The sequence below is a fragment of the Stegodyphus dumicola genome, chromosome 1, assembly GCF_044657685.1.
Source record: "Stegodyphus dumicola isolate Sdum_Otavi_A_Nest chromosome 1, ASM4465768v1".
In the NCBI taxonomy this organism is placed as follows: Eukaryota; Metazoa; Arthropoda; class Arachnida; order Araneae; family Eresidae; genus Stegodyphus; species Stegodyphus dumicola.
In genome coordinates this window covers 94,768,090-94,788,455 of record NC_140768.1, presented here as the reverse complement: position 1 = coordinate 94,788,455, position 20,366 = coordinate 94,768,090, and the positions used below count along the sequence as shown (strand labels likewise).

The following is a 20,366-nucleotide window of genomic DNA, read 5'->3' as shown; positions in this document are numbered from 1 at the left end:
GTAAAATAATCTTATTTTTTTATTATCATAGATAGAACTTAATGTTATGTGCAACAGATTAATTCAGTACCATCCAAAATGCTTATTAATCACTATTTTAAAAAAAGGACGTTCCAAGAAGTATTGAAAACAAAAATATTAGAATTTTATTTTATCACTAACTGCAGCAATTTATATCAAAATATATATTATACTGTAGAGGCAGTAGGTAATTTTGAAGCATGAGACATGAAAAATGAGCAATGCCCTTGCGGGACTCAAATCTGGACCTCTCGAATGCGAGCAGAGGGTGCTACCATTACACCACGAGGCATGTAGAAAGGAGGGAGAAAATACCTTACAATACTTATACCAAACAGTAAACTTACTGAATTTTTTGCAAAAATTAAAAGGCCAGTTACTCAAAACCATTGCCCAACTGAAGAATTTCATTATCACATATGTAATCTGAACCAAAAATGTTACAAAGTTTGGCATTTGAAAGTCTTTAACTGCTATGGCTTGTGATCAACTACTTGTCTTGACCCGCAACTTAAGTTAACAATTCTCAAATTTTCATTTGCTTAAGTGAGTGTAACAACTGCTAACATTCCTTTCACACCTCTCTGATAAGAAAATCAATAAGCCAGATATGCTAGCCATTTATTTATTTAAAGTTACACTGTGTGAAAGAGTAACTGTCTCTTGTTTTATGATAATGGTGCATTTTATGATTAATTTCAAACAATGGTATTTTTTCAGTCTAAGTACAAAACTCGCTGGTCTTCGAAACTAAAAAAAAAAAAAAAAATTACAGCTAAATAGATTTCAACAGCTTATATCTCTGGTCCTGTTTTGCTTCTGATGCATAATGTTATTTTATCAAATCTGCTAAAAGCAGGAATACTTGATCTAATAAATAAGTTATGCACACAATAATCTGAAAACTGCTCACCAATGACCAAACATTAAGACTGCTGCAATCTTTCTATAGCTTTCAAAGATGGAAATTTTTCATTTGCTACTTTTGAACATCAAAGGCATCAATGTTTCTAGTGAACAGAATTATTGCATATATTGGCTTATTTACCTAAGTAAGTACATATATTATTTCAATAAGTAAATCTGATAAACATGGAAGAGATAGTTCTAAGAAATACACATTTCATAAAAGTGTGCGCACTATACCTTATGTATTAAGTTTTGTTTATAATTTTAAAAGAAAAGAACCATCTGAAGTCCACCTTCTGATTTTAATTTAATCTTTTGAATGCATCCATTTTCCTCCTTTATTCATTAGAAAAAAATTTAATGTATAAAAACAACTGAAACAGCTCTTCAGGCAGAAATAATTTAATGTTAACAGCAGAGAGTACAAAAAATTCATTGATCAGTATACCTGATCTAAAAAATTAATCTATACAATAAAATAAAACGAGAAATTAGCAATGAAAAATGATTTGGTCACACTATTTAAGAAACAAAGCAGTAATCTATGTTTACATGTAAAATAACATAATGGTAGAAATAACTTAAAAATCACAGAAGATAGTTTAAATAAATTCTTTGGTCAAATTTTATGTAACATTCATTTTGCAGGATTAACTATTTTACACAAATTTCTTTTAATATTTTTTCTAAATGATTCCCTTTATAGTGTATCCTTTTGAAATATACCAGCACATTAAAATTTTTAGTTGATTTTAAAAATGAATTCCCTTAAAATATCTTTATAATGAATATGATAATAAGCCATAAACTGCAACTGAAAGTTAAAACTAAATTTGTTTACCTTTTAACTCTTAGCTGAATGGCACAGTTAAAACTTGTTATTTGCTCTAAAAGTTATATCTATAATTAACTGGCAAAATGTCTTGATTTATTACCAGCATAATTATAACACAAAATAAGTTTCATACATAAAACATTGTGACATAAAATTTCATACAAGCTTAGAGATTCCTTTAACACTTTTATACAAATTAATGATGAACAATGTTTTATAAACATTCTTAACAGTCTGGAAATAGTTATAGCTTTGTAATTTTTCCTCTAAAATTTTTCTTAAAATTGGGTAAAAGTTTTATGAGTAGCCTTTTTTTTTGTTTTGTTATGATGAATACTACTAAGAAAAGCATAAAATATTTCAGTATAATTTAATACAGCATATTAGCCAGTTTTTTCAGTAGAAATAAAAAATAATATATATACATTTTTTAGTTTCTTATTTTCCCCATTTTTTCTTGCAATCAAACTAATCTTGCTTCCCTCCCCATTTCTTTAAAGAGTATCACATATATCATTTTGACATTCAGTTAAACTGCAATTCAAAATTGTTTTGTAATATCCAAAGTGTAAATTAAACTATAATATAAAAACAATATTTTAAAGTAGCACTTTTAAATTAACAAAACACATTGGGCAAAATATTGTATTAAAATGTCTTTTCATATAACAAAGACACACACACACAATTTAAGATAGATGTCAGTTGAAGCTGCCAAATGCCAAGCACAGTTAGGATTCATTAAAAAAAGGAAAATTTCTGCTATGAAGACTTTAGTAGAAAAATCCTTCTATTATATAAAAATACCTTACTTCGGAACATACATTTTTCAACAAAGATTTTGAAAATCTAAAAACTCTTCAGAGGTTTAAGGATTGTGATATTTTTCCCATTTTTTTTAACAGTAACTTCATTAGATTATTGAATACAAAGTGGTAATTGATTTAAAATTAACTACTTGTTGGGAGAAATTAGCACAATCTATATAGCACCAGTAAGTCATACCAAATATATACTGGTAATATAAAATTTGGAAGGGGAAACTGTGTTATTAAAATAAGCCACATTTGGTCAGAGTCACTCAAACATGAATTACTTCTTTCAGATAATACAGAAGATATTTACAATTACTAAATCACTATCAGCCACAGATTAGGAATCAAAGCATTGAACAGAATTACACTAATTACAAATAATAAAGAAAATAAGTTAATCTGAAAGCTAAGAGATTATTCTGTCTCATCTATTATGACCCATCTGGTCAAAGCAGACAGGCAACACATACCATAATAGTGAGATCCCACTATATCTTTTTAATAACATCACCAACCAAATTATAAAATAACCTACACACATTCATTATACAACAAAATAATACAGACAAAACACTAAGAACACAGAAGCTGTACATAAAAATATGAAAAATCTATTTCAAATCAAAGTAATATTATTTAAAAAAGACACAATTTTTGAAATTGCTATAATTATAGATTTCCTGTGCCTCTGATGATTATCATATTTTAATTTACTTTAACACAAATATAGTTGAAATAAAAGAAAAAAATTACTATCCATAGCTATTCTCCATTTTATTTTTTTATGGATTGTTTGTAGTATTTTAAATTATGTTGTAATGAAAAACACTTCAGGAGAATAATTTTTGTACTGCCAAATTTACAATATCTTTTCCCTTGCACAATCATAAAATATTTTTAAATGTGATTATTAACATTTATGTCAAACAACATGTGATATATACATTGCACATGGACAACCTGAAACCCATTGCCTATATTAAATTCAAGCTTCAGAACTTGCATGCTTTTACACAGTATGATGAGTTTAATAGTTATTTTATTTAAATTATGTTTGATATTTCAATAATACTTTTTGAAATTAAAAAAGTACCAAAATACTATAAGCCACTGGTTGGTGTACTTCTATCCCTCAAATATTAAGCAAAAATTGAAAGACGAGAAGCCCTGAATATCAGGAAAGATTGAACATATATAAGCAGAGGAAAAGAAAAAAATTGCAAAAAACATAATTAACAGCCTTATTGCAGTTTATCTCCACAGAAGTTTGCATTTTATAAGTTTGCAGACTGGATGGTGGTCCTAGTACGTCGCCACAAAACTTCAGCATAGCTCTTTTGTTTAACAGCGTTACAGCATTAACTTTCCTCTAAAAAAAATATAAAACAGCTGTAAAACATTCATGGGAAGTATATGAACACATATCCATATAAGGAAAGCAAATGGAATAACAAGCAATACATGTGGTAAAAACGACATTATAATTTTAAGATAAGATATGTGCGACCATGGATAGTGGCTATCCTGACTAGCATTTTGTCAAAATACTTAAGATTTGTCCAATATTGACTAGAACAGGTTGATATTAAGACTAGAATGGGTTGGCAGTCTGGGACTATAAAAGATATTAGAATGTGTTTTTAATTAAACATACTCTCTGACCACAGGCTAATTATCTGATTTCTTTGAATTTAGTCTGATTGATTTCTCCCACACTCAGCACGTTCAAAATAGATGAAATGTAATGGTTGGAATCACACCTATCTGTTATATTTAATAAATAAATTGATACAAAATTCACATGCTTGTTTGGTGACTGCAGACAAACTATCCATGGTCAGACAATATACTAATCCTAATATATATAGTATATCACATGATAAAATTCACTATATTTTATGATGCATGAGTACAATGATTATGGTACTTAAAATGCTAATTTAAGAAGTTTCAAATGGTTTTCAACCATCTGTTTGAGTGTGTGTATTAAATGTTAAATTTAAAATGAAATTTAGAAAATTTTATAGGTTGTACCTCATAAATGTGAGATTAAATAATCAGCAGAAGATGATACCAGGAAAATATTTTTCATTGATTTAAAGTATTGTTCACTACTTTGTTATAAATTAAACTGTATCTGAGACAGAGTATATGTGACTGCTATCAGCACAAAATCAGTCACTATTTCAAATGCATAATTTGGGTGCTGCAACCTCCCAACTTTTTCATGTGCAGTACAAAATTTTGGATGGAAAATGGAGTAAAACTATGATCATTTTTACAAATACAGCACATTAATGGATTTATGATCATTCTCCTTAATAAGTGCAACAAAATCAATTATATATATTTATCTTTTCAATTATTTCACAAATACTTTGTCTTTTCTTACTTTGATTCAATGTTTTACTGAGATTTGAAGACCATTTCCCCCTTCATATTACAAGAATTGTTTCATTTATTTTATACTTTATGATCTCGTTTTCAAAAATCTATATTGTTTGAGTAAATAATCATTTTTCAGTAAGTTGCTTGTTTAAACATTTAGCCCAGGAAAACTTAATTAAATTACATACTTTAAATAGCTTAATTAATTAAATGCTGCATGAAAAATAACATATATAATAAATTACTGATTTTCAGTCAATTATTCACTTATTTTGACATTTGCTATATTTGTAATTTTAAAAATGAGGACAAACTATGACAGCTAAAAGTGGTAGAAACAATCCTCTTTTGAGTGGTCTTTTATGAAAATGTCTTCAGCAATTTAAAAAAATCTTTTACTAATTAAAATTTCAGAACTTGATTCTTGAGTAAATGACTGCAGAATATTTTAAAATTTCATCACAAAAATTTGTTTTAATAATATTTAATAAATAACATTAAATATACTAACTTTTCTAGTACTATACGGTAGTTTTAAATCTGAAGTTGCTTTAACTCATTGTCATATGTACATGGATGAAAATGCACTTAAAAAAGGAGCATTTGTGATTATTTGTCCCCAAATTTACAACACTGAAACTCCCCTGTTTTCTATAGTGGGGCAAACTCTTCTGTAGTTTACTTCTTATAGCCATATGTCATCATAATCAGAAGATAAATGCCAAATGATGCTAAAAAAATTTCATGTCCATCACTTAAATTCATATTTTTCATTTTGTTTATCAAAATATGATAATTTTAATATATTTTCAAAAATTTCATCATTAGCATGACCATTATCCTTACTACAGTTTTTTTTCACTGATCACTTGAATTTATTATGCATCATTTTCCCTTTACCTGCTATTATACCTGTATTTCTATGCTATTTTTAAACCTTTAAATAAAAATAATTCTTAGAAACATCCTTCATAAACTTACATAAAATAAACAACATACTGTATTAACTCATATATTCCCCCTTTCTTTTACTAATCTTATTGTATAAAAATTGAAAGGAGAAAATTATGGAAATAATTCATTCCATGATAGATCATATTCATAGAAGACACGGTTACAGTACGAACATAACTAAGAAAAAGTATTCATGGATAAATTACCACTAGTTACAAGATTATTTTATTGAAAAGAAATCTGCTTTCCAATAAGAATACATTGTAATATCTAATGAGATAACTTCATTTCTGTATCTTAAATCTCATCCACTCTTACTATTGTTCGTTGCTGCTCCCTAGGCCTCAAATCATTTATACTGCTGAAACTTCTGTTTTTATCATCTGCAACAGCTTGCAAGTTATTGCAATTGTTATTGTTACCATTGTCTTCATCACAAGTCAGTCTGTCTTCCCATGTGCAATGACCTTCAGAATCATCAAGCATATTACATATCTTCATTTTCTTGAAGCACTACACTATTATAGTTTCATCAATCCTGCCCATGAACCTCCAAATCCATGAGTAAATCATTTAATAAGATGTAAATGATCACTATGTGGATGAATTTATTTTAAAACTTAGGGAAGGTTGTTCTATGAACGTCTTGGGGAAATGCAAAAATTATGTGAATACTTAAAATGTTTTCAGAATCTTAGGCTAAAAAAGCTAGGGAAGAGAAGAAATATGTAAGTAAGTATGTATTTCATCTGGGATATCTAATAGCAATGTCTGAACATAAGCAAGATACAATGAAAGCACCTAAAACACTTAACAATTTCTTTTTGACTATAAGTTCACAGCATTTACAATTTAAACTGCCATTTACATTCTAAGCATAACAGCATTACTTTGAAATCACACAACAGTTCCAGTAATTAAGAATTTTATAAATTAAATTTCATGTTTTTAGTAACAAATATGAAATTATTTCTTCTCCATAAGAATCAACTTCATAATAATTTAATTTTAAATATTTTGAATTCTGTTAGAATACATACCTTTGACATTCTTATGAGTGTTAGTTGTAATTTTTCGGCCACCTTTAATTGCTGTAGGATCTAGAAAATAGGTCAAAATTTTCAAATATACTATTAAGCTTCATAGTATATATTAGTTATTATTTTTATAGAAGAAATTTATCAAACACTGTCTTTTTGGATGTTATCAATTGTTAAGTAAACACTACTTTTCACATATAGAATTCTAAATCTTTTATCTTAATGTATAATATGTTCCTATTGCTGCAAAATTTTTATAATGGAAGAACTGAATGGAATTTTTGAAATAAATACTAAATTGATTTTAAAAAATGAAGTATTTAAAGTGGGTAATATTTAATGCATAATACACTATGTTACAAAAAGAATATACGTATTACAAAGTGTTATTTAGTCCAAACTATCGATCACTGCGCCTCAGCTTGGCTATTGGTGAAACAAATACATAGTCTAGTTTATATTAATAGCTGCTAGATGTCAGTTGTCCTCTGCTTTGCTTGGTAACCGTCACATGTTTAATACGGCTACTCCGCAGCAGAAATCATTTTCTGTTCTCGAGATTGCGAAGCGCAATTCCGCGATTACAGTGCAAAGATGTTTCAAGTTGAGGTAGCAAAGTGATCCTCCGAATGGGTGGAATATTCGCAGATGGTATCGACAGTTTGTAAATACAGGATGTGTATGTAAAGGAAAGAGTCCTGGCCGCCCTCATATTTCCGACGAAAATGTTGCACAAATTCAAACTGTTTTCCAACGTAGTCCTTCAAAATCAGCTCGTCATACCAGTCGGGTGTTACAACTGGCCTACAACAACAATTTGGTGTGTTTTGAGATGTCGGTTGGTTAAGAAGCCATACAAGTTACATTTGTGACAGGCTCTGCATCCTGATGACAAACGCAAACACATTTTGTAACAAAATTATTGATGCTATTGACAATGATAACACTTTCGCACAACGCATCATGTGCAGTGATGAAGTGACGTTTCATGTTAGTGGTCATGTAAACAAACACAATGTTCAAACTTGGGGCCTACAGAACCCACATGCAGCCTTTGAACATGTATGAGATTCGCCCAAAATCAATGTGCTTTATGAGATATCCTGATCATCTGTTCACGGCCTGTTCTTCTTTGATGGAAACATGGTTAACAGTCAGCAGTATCTCACTACTATGTTACAAAACTGGTTGTTTCCGAGGCTGCACGAAGACAACTTCATTTTTCAACAAGACGGGGCACCCCCCTCACTGGTGTCGCCAAGTGCATGATTATCTGAATGAAACTTTACCAAACTGTTGGATTGATCGTTAAGGAGCTGGTGACTTAGCAAGTCTCAGCTGGCATAGACGGTCACTGGATTTGACACCCTGTGACTTCTTCCTGTGGTGTTTTATTAAAGACAACGTTTATATACCACCACTCCCACAGAACCTGAAAGAGGTGAAGAACCAGATCTGTACTGTCATAACATTACTGACGACAGACATGCTTGCCTGAGTATGGGAGGAATTTGAGTATCGATGTGATATTGTTCATGTCACTGATGGAAGACATATTGAACATCTGTAACAGCAGTAATCTGAACTTGAGAGGTTTGTACATATGTGTGTAATGTTTCATATTCGTATGTCATACTGTTTAATAAATATATGCATTCGAAATACATATATTCTTTTTGAAACACGCTGTATAAGTAACTATAATAACAACTGATGATATCATTGTCACCATGTAAGCATGATGATATCATAGCTTAGGCAAACAACAATGAATATACATGTAATAATAGCTCAGTTCTCTTTAGAGAAGGGCCCACCAGCGGCCGAGCGGTAAAGTTGCTAAACACTGGTAGTTTGGTCCGAGGTTCGGGCTGGCTGCATGGGTGTTTTCGTGGTTTTCCCCATATGTAACGTGTATACGAGCTAATTTCCCTTAGAAAATCTTCCACAAAGGCATTCCTCCTATTAGGCAGATAGCTCTCAAGGCTTTGCCGTAAACACACATACACGCACGCTCTCTAGAGAAGAAAAATTCTGCACTTGTACACTACTTTGTTATAATCCATTTTTTTTTAACTATAAATGTCTACTAAAATGAGAACATTATTAACTTTTAATACTAGAAATTATGTTTAAAACAAAATATACTTCTGAGCAAAATGCAATCCACATGGCATGTCAGAATAACAAATTCAGCCGTTTAAAAATCTTATCTTTAAAAATACTTTATTATTTTTATGGCAACAAAACTAATATTTAATTAAACTGAATGGTAATTTTGACATCAATATTAATTTTGTTGCCATCAAAAAAACAACTTCAGGTGTGTTTACTTTTACCCATACCCAAATGATAATTTAAAAACATTAGTTACATTATAAACACTTATGTCTAGTGAAATTAAGCAAAATGTTTCTTACATAATATATTACATACCTCAGCTGCAAAATTTCCATCAGATTCTCTGACTTATATATAATAATTAACAATAAAAATAAAGTTTAATTAAGAATATATAGTCTGTAATAAGGGCTAATATATGCTAAGACTAGCTGCAAATTCTTCTCTTTCTTATTTTCAATTAAACAGTAAAAATATGCCATTTACTGCCAAAAAGTCAATATAATCTTTGTTTAAATGAAAAACAAAACATTTGTATAATTTCCTGATTTTCATTTCAGCTATTTTATTTAGTTCTACTCCAGGAATTTAAAGTGTATGCTTTCTTACTCAAATTCCTATTTCTAAAACATCTTACTCTAGTATGACAAAACTTCTTTGAGATATTTAAGGTGCAAGATTATGCTCACAGGTTACACAAATTGAAGAGTAGTATAGCTGCACTTGTATGTAGCTAAAAATGAAATATCTGTCCAGAAAAAGCTCTGATGTTAATAGATTAAACGATACAGACTACTGATCAATTTAATTTTTTTCTAAAAGATGTTATTTTCAAAATCTTGAGGAAAAGAATGTCAGCTGTAGTAAACACAATGGCAGATTTGAGTATTGGCCTGCAGCCATCTTTTAATATTATTTGCATAAATTAAAAACAAAAAATATTTCTAGTGTAATGAATTTTTTTGTATGGTTATCAGATTACAACTGTGGAGTAATAAAACTGTAAGAGAATATTAACATTCTAAAACCGGGCCAAAATTCTCATAATATAGCCTTCAGACCGGCGCAATCCGAAACAGTTTTGCCCCCTCTTTGACATTTTCCTAATGAGAAAAGTCATTAGTCCCCCTCCATGGATGCAGTAAAATTTACATGTTTGTCGGGCGCTTACGTACCATAGTAGAGGGGTTGCTAGACTTGCGATTTTTTCGATGATTATTTTGCTTTCATTTAAATGAAGTTCTAAATAAATAGTGCATAAATAAATATGCATATACAGTGCAGTATTTATTTAGAACAAAATGTATGCAATGCTTATATTTCACTCACTATTTCTGATCAATCTCGTAAATAATTTGTGAATTTTTTAACTTTGTTTTCCCTCTTCATTTATATTCACGTATTTTCGTATTAGAAATTAGAAAACGAGAACAAAATTTGACAAAATGTAATAAATACGAACTAGCTTTGTAAGTCTGCAGGCTGGAATGCGATTTTAATAACATATTTTCATTAACAAAATAATGGTAATGACTAATTTAATGAAATAATAATAATAATATTTATTACCATTAGATGATTAGAATGAGATTCAATACAATTAGATTTTGAGATGAACTTACAGCAATAATAAAGCTTTACATAACAATAACAGAGCTTTAAATCTGCTTTTTTCGATAATTTTGTTATTATAATATAAAAAAGAAAATCCGAGATACATTGGTTGCGTTTCATCATTTAACTTTAACAAATATTACATTGGACTATCAGGCAAACGAAGTATATCATTAACGAGAATTTTTCTTTGTAAAATTGGCTTTTGTTTATGTTAGCAGAGAAAAAAAATCCGTGACCTATACATGCAATCTTCAAAAGTATTTTTCAGAACAGTTTTAAATGTTTATGAAGAATTAATTATACGTCAATTTCTTTTCATAGGTAGAAATTTCGTCTAAAACCATCATTATATCCAAAGGTTGAAGTCTATTTCATTTTCAACGAATATTCTATTTGCACATAATATATTTTCTAATTTATTTTAGAAAGAGTATCTTTCAAGTTTTCAAAAGAATAAGGACATACTGGGTGTTGACACAATGTAGTAAATCTGTTTTTCATATTTCTTCCAGTAATGAAAACAATTACCCTGGAATATTTTCAAAGCAAAATTAAGAAAACTGTTTACGATAAATTTTGCATAAAGTATCATCTTGTGCATTTTTTTATTTAAAGTGTGAAATTTTCTCTTTGAAAATATAAAAATCATGAATGGAGCAAAATTAATTCATGAGAAATAACTTTGAAATGCAATAATTCAATCGTAATATGAAATAGTGGAGAAAAGTGCAATAGAGTTTATTTATTCACAAATAATCCCCTCATATGTGTAATTTATGTACTGTCGATTGAGAAATATAGATTAGTAAATTAAACCGGTTATTTCAATACTTTTCCTTTATCAATTTTTTTCCAGGCTCTTCAGTAGAACGGTAAAGGTGGCTGAACATTTGTAGCTCGCTCGGGTTTGAATCCCGGCTAAAGGGTTGAATTCATGGTTTTTGTGTAACGTAAATGCAAGCCAGCTTCCTTTAGAAAGTCCTCTGTGAAGACATCCCTCTCCTTATACAGGTAATTGTTGTGTGCTTTGATGTAATTCAGTAAGCGTACAAAATTAATCCAACCAACCCGAAGAACAGGTTGATTACAGGTGGAGTTTTCCACCAGGAACGTAAATGCAAGCAATTTTCCCTTTAAAAGGTTTTCACGAAAACATCCATCCCCTTAAGCAGATAGCGTTTGCGTGCTTTTCCGTAATCCAATCCCAATTCTCATACATTTAATAGTAAGTTGACACACACCTTATTACAGACAAAATAACAACCTTTTTTAACCAATTTTATTAACTTGTTTGAATTCCCTTTATCTCTTGAGGAGTATAAGAATTTCAGCAAATAAAACTGGCCGAAATTTACTACAATGTAACTGATGTTTAGATTCAATTCAGAAGTAACGTGAGCTTTACTGTTATTTAAATACTTTTTGGCAGATCTCATCCTAAAAGAGGGTCTACGGATAAATTGATTTTATTTAATTTACAATCAATGAAAATCATTGAAAGCAGTCATTGAATGAATGAAAATCACAAAAACTATTATGCATACAATTGTTTCTTATTTATCTCCTGATAAATCAGACAAAATTTCCTACATAATAGAAGCACTTTGAAAGAATAATTCTTAAGGGTTTTATGCACTCCCCCCCCAAAAAAATGTTAAAATAAAATCTTATTATTCATAAGTATAAAAAGGAAGTAAACAATAAAAGCGGTTTTAGCTATTTTCTAGAAGGGCATTAAATCAAAAAAATGAATCTATTCTTATTTGCTATGATTAAAAAGCATTAAATCTGGTAAGCTTAAACAGCGTGCAAAATCACTGACGTTTTAATCATAGCAAAAGTCAGTACTAAAAAAATTAGAGATGGCCTCTATTTGATTTTCAAGTATATTGGCGCGAGACGAAACCAGCGGTTTTTGCCAAAATGTAGCCAAACTGATAAGAAGAGGGACAGCGACAATGGACCACCGCGAGATCTACAGATAGGCGATTCTCTAAAATAGGGAGGGAATGCTGGTACTACAGTTGTACCATAGCCAGCGTTAGAGGAAGTCATTTTTCTGGTACAACTGCTGTACCAGCTGGCTTCAGAAAGTTAATAATGTATTTTTTTGAATTTGAAAACTTTATAAAGACCTTATTTTGTAGTAATTGATTATTTTTTAATTTAAGAAACTTTCCTTTCTCTACTGATTTAAATTTCCAGAATGCAAATTTAAATAACCCATAGACAAATCTCAATGAGTTCAGAAATAGTATTAAAGTAGCAGAATTTAAGAGTTCACAAAAGAAGAGTTAGTTACAAGTACAGCGGGTTATGGCGAGAACGAGTTATACTGAGTGTTTGCAAGCAGTTCTGTAGTTGTTGAATATTTGTTTTAGCCGCTTACTTTAAATTGTATTGATAATTTAGACTCGGCTTTGCTGTGTGCAGCCGATAAAGCTGATTTAGATTTAAGTAGGTGCCAGTTGTGTAGTTAGAAGTTAACTCATTCTGATTGTACATACTATTTTTGTCTTATGTTACATAGCCACAAGTGTGGATTAGTTGTAATGTGCATGTTCTGTTCAGTTTAGTTAAAACAAAACGGTTGTTCAGCAAGAATTTTTTATTTCCTCTTCAGTAGGGTCTACATTTTATGTTCCCAAAAAGAGTGCGACTCTACAACTTATAAATTATTGCATGCCTTTTTGCATACCAAAATTATAAATTAAAGAATGTTATGTATTAGTATATCAGAAAAAAATATCATTGAATGAAAAATCAAATTTGAATATCCTCCTTTATTTTTTTAACCCACTCCTCAAGCAAACTGAAAAAGTATGGCAAACATCCTAAAATTTGAAATTAAATACAGTAGTAAATTTTTGCAACATAGGAATTAAACTTTTTTTTTTTTTTTTTTGTCTTTTAATAAATTTTTACAAATTACAACTGAACAGAACAAGGGGACTGGTATAAAAAAGTTAGATTTGCCAATTTTAATAAAATTGATTTACTAAATAAATTTTAAAATGCAAAATACATGAATATTTATATCTTGGGAGTATATGTCTATGATCAACAGCAGCAAAATTAAAGGCTATAAAATAACTTTTATGGAGTATATATTTCCTTACGTACACTAATACATGAGAAAAAATACTTCTCCAGGGTTCGTAGCCACATTTTAGTTAAAAAAACAAGCACATTTTAAGGAAAAAATAAGCACCTGTCTAATTACATTATACACAACTGCATAACCTTAAAAGAAAAATTAGACTTGTAATTTAAAATATGAGCAATGCAATATTTATTAAGAGAATGAGCATTACCTCAACCATGCAAAACAATTATTTTTTTTTAAAATTTTAAATGACAGTTCAATTTACAGAATTAGTTTACAATGAGAGGGAAAAAAAAAAAAACTATGCAGAATTAAACTATATTACAAGATTTAATGATGAAATTTCAGTTCAAAATATAGAAAATAAATAATAATAAGCCATATTAATTGTATTTGTTTGGCACCAAATAATAAATACAATTTATTTTTCCACTCATATTAATATTTAAATAATTTAACTTAAATCAAAATTCTGAACATTTTCTAAATTTTTATTGCATAACAGTTTTCCCTTAACATATATTTAAAGCAAAGTAATTTAAATAAAAAAGAGGCACATTTCTGAAATCATAAGACGGGAAATTGCTTCATGCAGTCATCTTTTAACAGTAAAAGCTTAACTAACCCGCATACTCGGAAATTGCCGAATATTCCGGATAGTAACTGGAAAAAGAGAAGTGAGGGAGATTGTAGCTGTTCTTTAGATTTCTCGGCTAAATAAATGATTTTGACATTTCAATATGCGCATCATATAAAAATAGACCTTTGGAACTGAGAAATATTCTGCTTAGATAGCACAGTAAGACTCTTTAAAGTGTTCATAAACAAATCTCAGACTGAACATCAAAATTAATTATCTCTGCAAAATACCGCAAACGTTATTGCGCATTACATGCGGCGTAATTCTTCCACATGTGATATTATACAATTGGAATCAACAGCTACCGGTATTCGGAGAATAAAGAACTAAATAAAGGAAAAGGAAGACTTACTAATCTGGGGTGTTTCTGATTCTAATTTTCAACAGACTGCGTTAAATTTCCGGAATACAGTCAATCTTCGCTTGGGTTTGGTAGACCACAAAAATTTTTAGTCTTATTCAATCCAGTTTGGACAGTGACAAAAAAAAAAGTCTGCTGCTTCAATATTAGAGATTTTGCAGAGAAAGAGGAGAACCTCCCACCCTCCGTACTGTATAACGTATTGGGAAAAAAAGAAATTATTTTGACTATTCCATTACTTTCCTTTTATTTAAGCCATTCCGAATATTATTCCTTAGAAAGCTAATCTGTGTAAAACACACCCATTTTTGGAAGTTTATCTATACTTGAACAGTTACTGCAACTATATTATTATAAGTATTCACGCATATGCTCATAATAAACACGAATATGAACTGACCACGCGGAACGAGAATGCAAATTATTAAAATCTTGATAGAAATTCAAACGTGTGTGGTATTTGGGTGGGAGGAAAAGAATACCGAACGTACCAGAATTTTCTACCACTTTCACAATTCTTTGACCAATAGAACGATGTGCACCTGTCTGTACTCTCGCACGCACTATAGGTTACGTTAATGCAGAGAGGGGGGGGAAAGCAATTTCCGGGAGTATGATTCACCATCTGACGTTGCATATAAGGAAGAAAAGTTGTTTATTTAGTTTTGGCTTTGGTACGGGGAAAAAATGCGCGTTCATTACAAAAAAAAAAAAAAAAAAAAAAAAAATAAATAATAATAATAATAAATAAATAAATAAATAAATAAATAAATAAATAAATAAAAAATAAGGGCTTTAAAGAAAAAGGAAGCACCTACAAGGACCTTTATATTTTATTTTCAAATATAAGGATTTATAAGCACTTATAAGGACCGCTACAAACCCTGTTCTCTATTATTTAAAGGGGGGGGGAACCCTTCCCATGAACTTGCAAGTTTCAAGCCACAAGAATAACACTTCTTTACAACTTTTAGATAATATGCAGGAAACCAAAAATTCTTTTTTTCCTTTGTTCCTTTTTAAAATGTCATAATAACAATGCCGCAAATTTTCCTCCTGGTTGCAAACAACAGAATGGCATAAAATATACACAGAAGGTACAAGAAAAACACTAAATAAATTATAGAATAGAAAAATTCTGGTGCTGGGTTTAGACTGAAGAGAAATTTAGATTAAAATTATCGAAAATAACACATAAGTACAAAAAACGTAGATATTTTAGGGATATAAATCATGTTCATAGGGTGTTTCCCAAGTTCTAGGAACTGAGCTTTAATTCAATTCCTAGAGTTTACAAGCAATTCTATCAGGCAGATACAAGTCTTGACATGTTTATGCAGCTATCTATGAAATATTGCTGTGTTTTCAGGTTTGCAAGGTGTTCAGTTTGGGAGTTATTATCAAGGTGAATTGAAGAGACACCGGAAAATTTCATTGAGGACAACTTAGTTTTTGTTGAGAGAAGTGAATTCAAGCAAATGAGAATTATGTTGAAAAACTGCACTGCAATATTGATGAAATAAAAAATTATACCTACATTCCTAGAACATTGGAATCATCCCACATATATATAAAAATCATACTAAATTGTACCTTTAATTAAATAATAAATAAAATATTCAATCAAACATGATGTGACACTGATATGCCTCTCAAAAGTTGTAATATTAAAATTATTAGTAATATTCTACATACAGGAATCTTGTTGCTGCAAATAATTCACTCACCTCCACTGTTTCTGAAAAGAAAGAAAGAAAAAAAAAAAAAAAAAAAAAAGCCCTTAGTATGTCATGTTCTCATTATATTTCTGAATATCTTAAGCCATATCTGTAAAATAATACTATAGAATAGAACAAACAATTATTTTAAAAATCTTGTACAGATATTAAAGAAGTTTATAAATCGGAATGTTATGAAAAAGACCAAAAACTTTTCAAAACCAATGGTTTGTAATGTGGAAACTGATAAAAAAGCAAATCCATTGTAAATTTCTATCTATATATCCACACATCCTACCTACATCTGATAAAAACACAAATTTCAATAATTGTCACAGAAAATATGACTATAGCTTTCACTGACACAGCTAAATCAAATAATTCATTCATTCAAATAATACATAATTACTGTAACTTTACTGAAAATTGACAGCAACATATATCATTTAAGTACCAGGGGAGGAGTCATAAATCATTTATTATGATATCAGAGCACCTCCATTTAATAGCTTTTTTTCTGTGACAGAAAGTCAAGGTTTTATCAATGACAAAATTTTAAAAAAAGATGTCTAATTAAATTATATAAAAGAATAAAATTTTTGCATAATTCATTACATCCAATGGTATAATATAAAATTACTTTTTATTTCCTCATGAAGAAATAATTTTGTTCAGAAAAGTGTACTCTAATATCACATTTGACTGTTTCGATATTTACTATCATCCATGCAATGCAAAAGTGTTTCGAACTAATAAACTTAAATTTTCGAGAGCACTATACTACTCATATTTTTTAATATCAATATGCTATTAGCAAGAAAGATAAGTCACTAATTCTCATCAGCACTTTCCATTTTTACTGCACATTTATATTACAGCTGACATTGAGTGCTCATTACTCACATACAAAATATTTACAAAAATTTTATATAACTTTCCATTAGATTTTTCTTCCTTAATTTATATCATTATAATTAATACTACATGTATGCATACTATATACATATAATATTTTGAAGCACAAATGAGGAATTAGCTTGCACTCATTGAGGCTTATGGTGAAGGCTTACAGATAACAACAACTTGAAGAAATTCCAGTCCTTATTTCCATGCATATAAAACCATCTCCGTAGATGTAGATATTTCTCCAATCATAATGAAATTCGATACATTTCTATGATTCAATCATAAAGAAATATGATAGATTGCTATGTACATTGGTTTCTTAAAATTAAGATGCAGGCATTTTACAGAAGCAAAGCAAGGAGATATTAGCAGGGTAGAAGCTAGCAGAATAAACAATGTAATTAGTTCACCAGAGGTATTTATACCAATTTAGGTGCGATTCTAGAAAGAAGCTATGGATGGTTAAGATTAGTTTTAGTTGCCCTTTCCCAGTAGCGTTACATAGAAAAGTCTCAAATTTGGGAGAACAAATGAATTTAGGGGAAGAGCACCAAATCTAGAATGTTAATTTTGAGATCAGTAATTATTTTTAAAATAGCTATCACATATTGCTGTTTCTTAGACAGGGCTCGTAGCCACATTTTAGTTAAAAAAATAAGCACCTATAAGCACTTTTCAAGCACATTTTAAGGAAAAAAATAAGCACCTGTTTAATTACATTATGTACAACCGCATAAATGTAAAAGAAAAATTGGACTTGTAATTTAAAACATGAGCAATTCAGTATTTATTAAGAGAGAATAAGCATTACTCAACCATTGAAAACAATTACATTCTTTTTTTTAAATTTTAAATAACAGTTCAATTTACAGAACTAGTTTACAATGAGAGGGGGGAAAACTATGCAGAACTAAATTCTATTACAAGATTTAATGATGAAATTTCAGTTCAAAATAGAGAAAATAAATAATAATAAGCCACATTTATTATATTCACATGGAACATAAAATAAATACAATTTATTTTTCCACTCATATTAATATTTAAATAATTTTAACTTAAATTCTCAACATTCTCTAAATTTACATTGAATAACAGTTATCCCTTAACAGATATTGCACGCAACATAATTTAAGCAAAAATAAGTAAAAAAAGGAACTTTTCTGAAATCAGAAGACAGGAAATTGCTTCATGCAGTCATCCTTTAACAGTAAAAGCTTAACTAGCCGGCATACTCAGAAATTGCCGAATATCTGAAAATTCTGGATAGTCGAGTGTAACTGGTAAAAGAGGAAGGAGGGGTTAGATTGTAGCCGTTCTTTAGATTTTTCAGCTAAATAATGCTTTAGACATTACGATATGAGCATCATATAAAAAACAGCCCGATGGAACTGAAAAATAATCTGCCTAGCAGGCACAATAAAACTCTTTTATCACTGCGAAATATCGCAAATGTTATTGCGCAATATGTAGCTTAAATTCTTCCGGACGTGATATTACGCAATCAGAATCAACAGCTGCCGGTATTCGGAGAATAAGTAACTCAATAAAGGAAAATGCCCTTTTGCTTCGTCCGGTTTTCACTCTCATGCCCCATGTGGCATATTTATCATTGAGCAGGACACGTCGTGCTCCGCGCGATATGCCTGCAAAATATGTCAATATGGCGAACAAGTAAAATTATTTCATTACTGTAAGGGATGTTGAATGTGAAACTTCCTTTAAAAAAGCGGTAAAACATATGACAGTTTTAGGTTTAGTTTAGTTTTGTTGCAACTCAACTCTTGCTGAGATCCGATAGCTGAGTGACGTCATCTTGAACTATGAATTCTCGCTTAGAGATAATCAGAACTTGGAACAATAAAGAGATTTACCAATCTGGGGTGTTTTTCATTCTAATTTTGAACAGACTGCATTAAATTTCCGGAACAGAATCATTGTTCGCTTGGGTCGGAAGACCACAAAACTTTTAGTCCTATTCAATCCTGGTTGGTAAGTGACCAAAAAAAAGTTCGTTGCTTTGCTGCGAACTGTAACGGTTTCAATATTCAAGATTTTGGGGAGAAAAGGGAGAACCCCCCTCCAACTTCCGTACTGTATAATGCATTGGGAGAAAAAATATATTTTAACTATTTGATTACTTTCACTTTATTTATGTCATTCCAAATATTCCTTAGAAAAGATAGATTGCTTAGAAAAATAAAATGTGTTAAAACACACCCATTTTTGAAGTCTATCTAAACTTCAGCAGTTACTGCAAATATATTATTATAAATATTCATACATATGCTCATAACATAAGCATACCGATCATAATAAACGCGAATATGAACTGACCATGCGGAACGAGAATGTACGTTATTAAAATCTTGATAGAAATTCAAACGCATGTAGTATTGGGTGGGACCAAAAGAATATGGAATGTTTATAACAATATATTTGCAGTAACTGCTGAATAAGGAATTTTCTACTGCTTTTGCAATTCTTTGACCAATAGAACGACGTGCACCTGTCTGTACTCGCACACGCCAAAGGTTATGTTAATGCAGAGAAAGGGGCGAAAATCTATTACTAGGAGTATGATTCACCATCTGACATTCCATATAAGGAAGAAAAGTTGTTTATTTAGTTTTGGCTTTGGTACGGGGAAAAAAATGTGCGGGGGAAAAAAATGTGCATTCGTTAAAAAAAAAAAAAAAACTGATGTGTACACCACACAACTTCCTTGTACGGAATATTAAATTATATGTATTTTTCTTGCATTTCATTTAAACTTATTGGATTGAATTAAATCTACTTCGTCGACAGTGCATAAACCACAATAGAATAAATGCATTCTTTAAAATTCATTCTAGTATTTGGTTACCATAGCGACACTTTGGCGCTAGATTCACTTAACAGTATTATATTTCATTCATATTATAACTCAGAATGC

General features: G+C 30.0%; 1 protein-coding gene across 2 annotated transcripts in view; it reads right to left on the bottom strand.

The window, feature by feature from the left end:
- Positions 1-1,316: 1,316 nt before the first annotated feature.
- Positions 1,317-20,366, bottom strand: part of LOC118193548 (kinesin heavy chain-like) — a 204,472-nt gene continuing 185,422 nt past the window's right edge. Inside the window, exons 25-27 of one of the 2 annotated variants that reach the window (XM_085817867.1) lie at positions 16,503-16,545; positions 6,963-7,022; positions 1,317-3,949 (exon numbers count right to left, since the gene is read on the bottom strand). In XM_085817867.1, coding sequence (XP_085673993.1) covers positions 16,527-16,545 — 19 coding nt within the window. In that variant the 3' untranslated portion in view covers positions 1,317-3,949; positions 6,963-7,022; positions 16,503-16,526. The remainder of the gene's footprint in view (positions 3,950-6,962; positions 7,023-16,502; positions 16,546-20,366) is intronic. The other variant, XM_085817870.1, reaches the window with a different exon arrangement.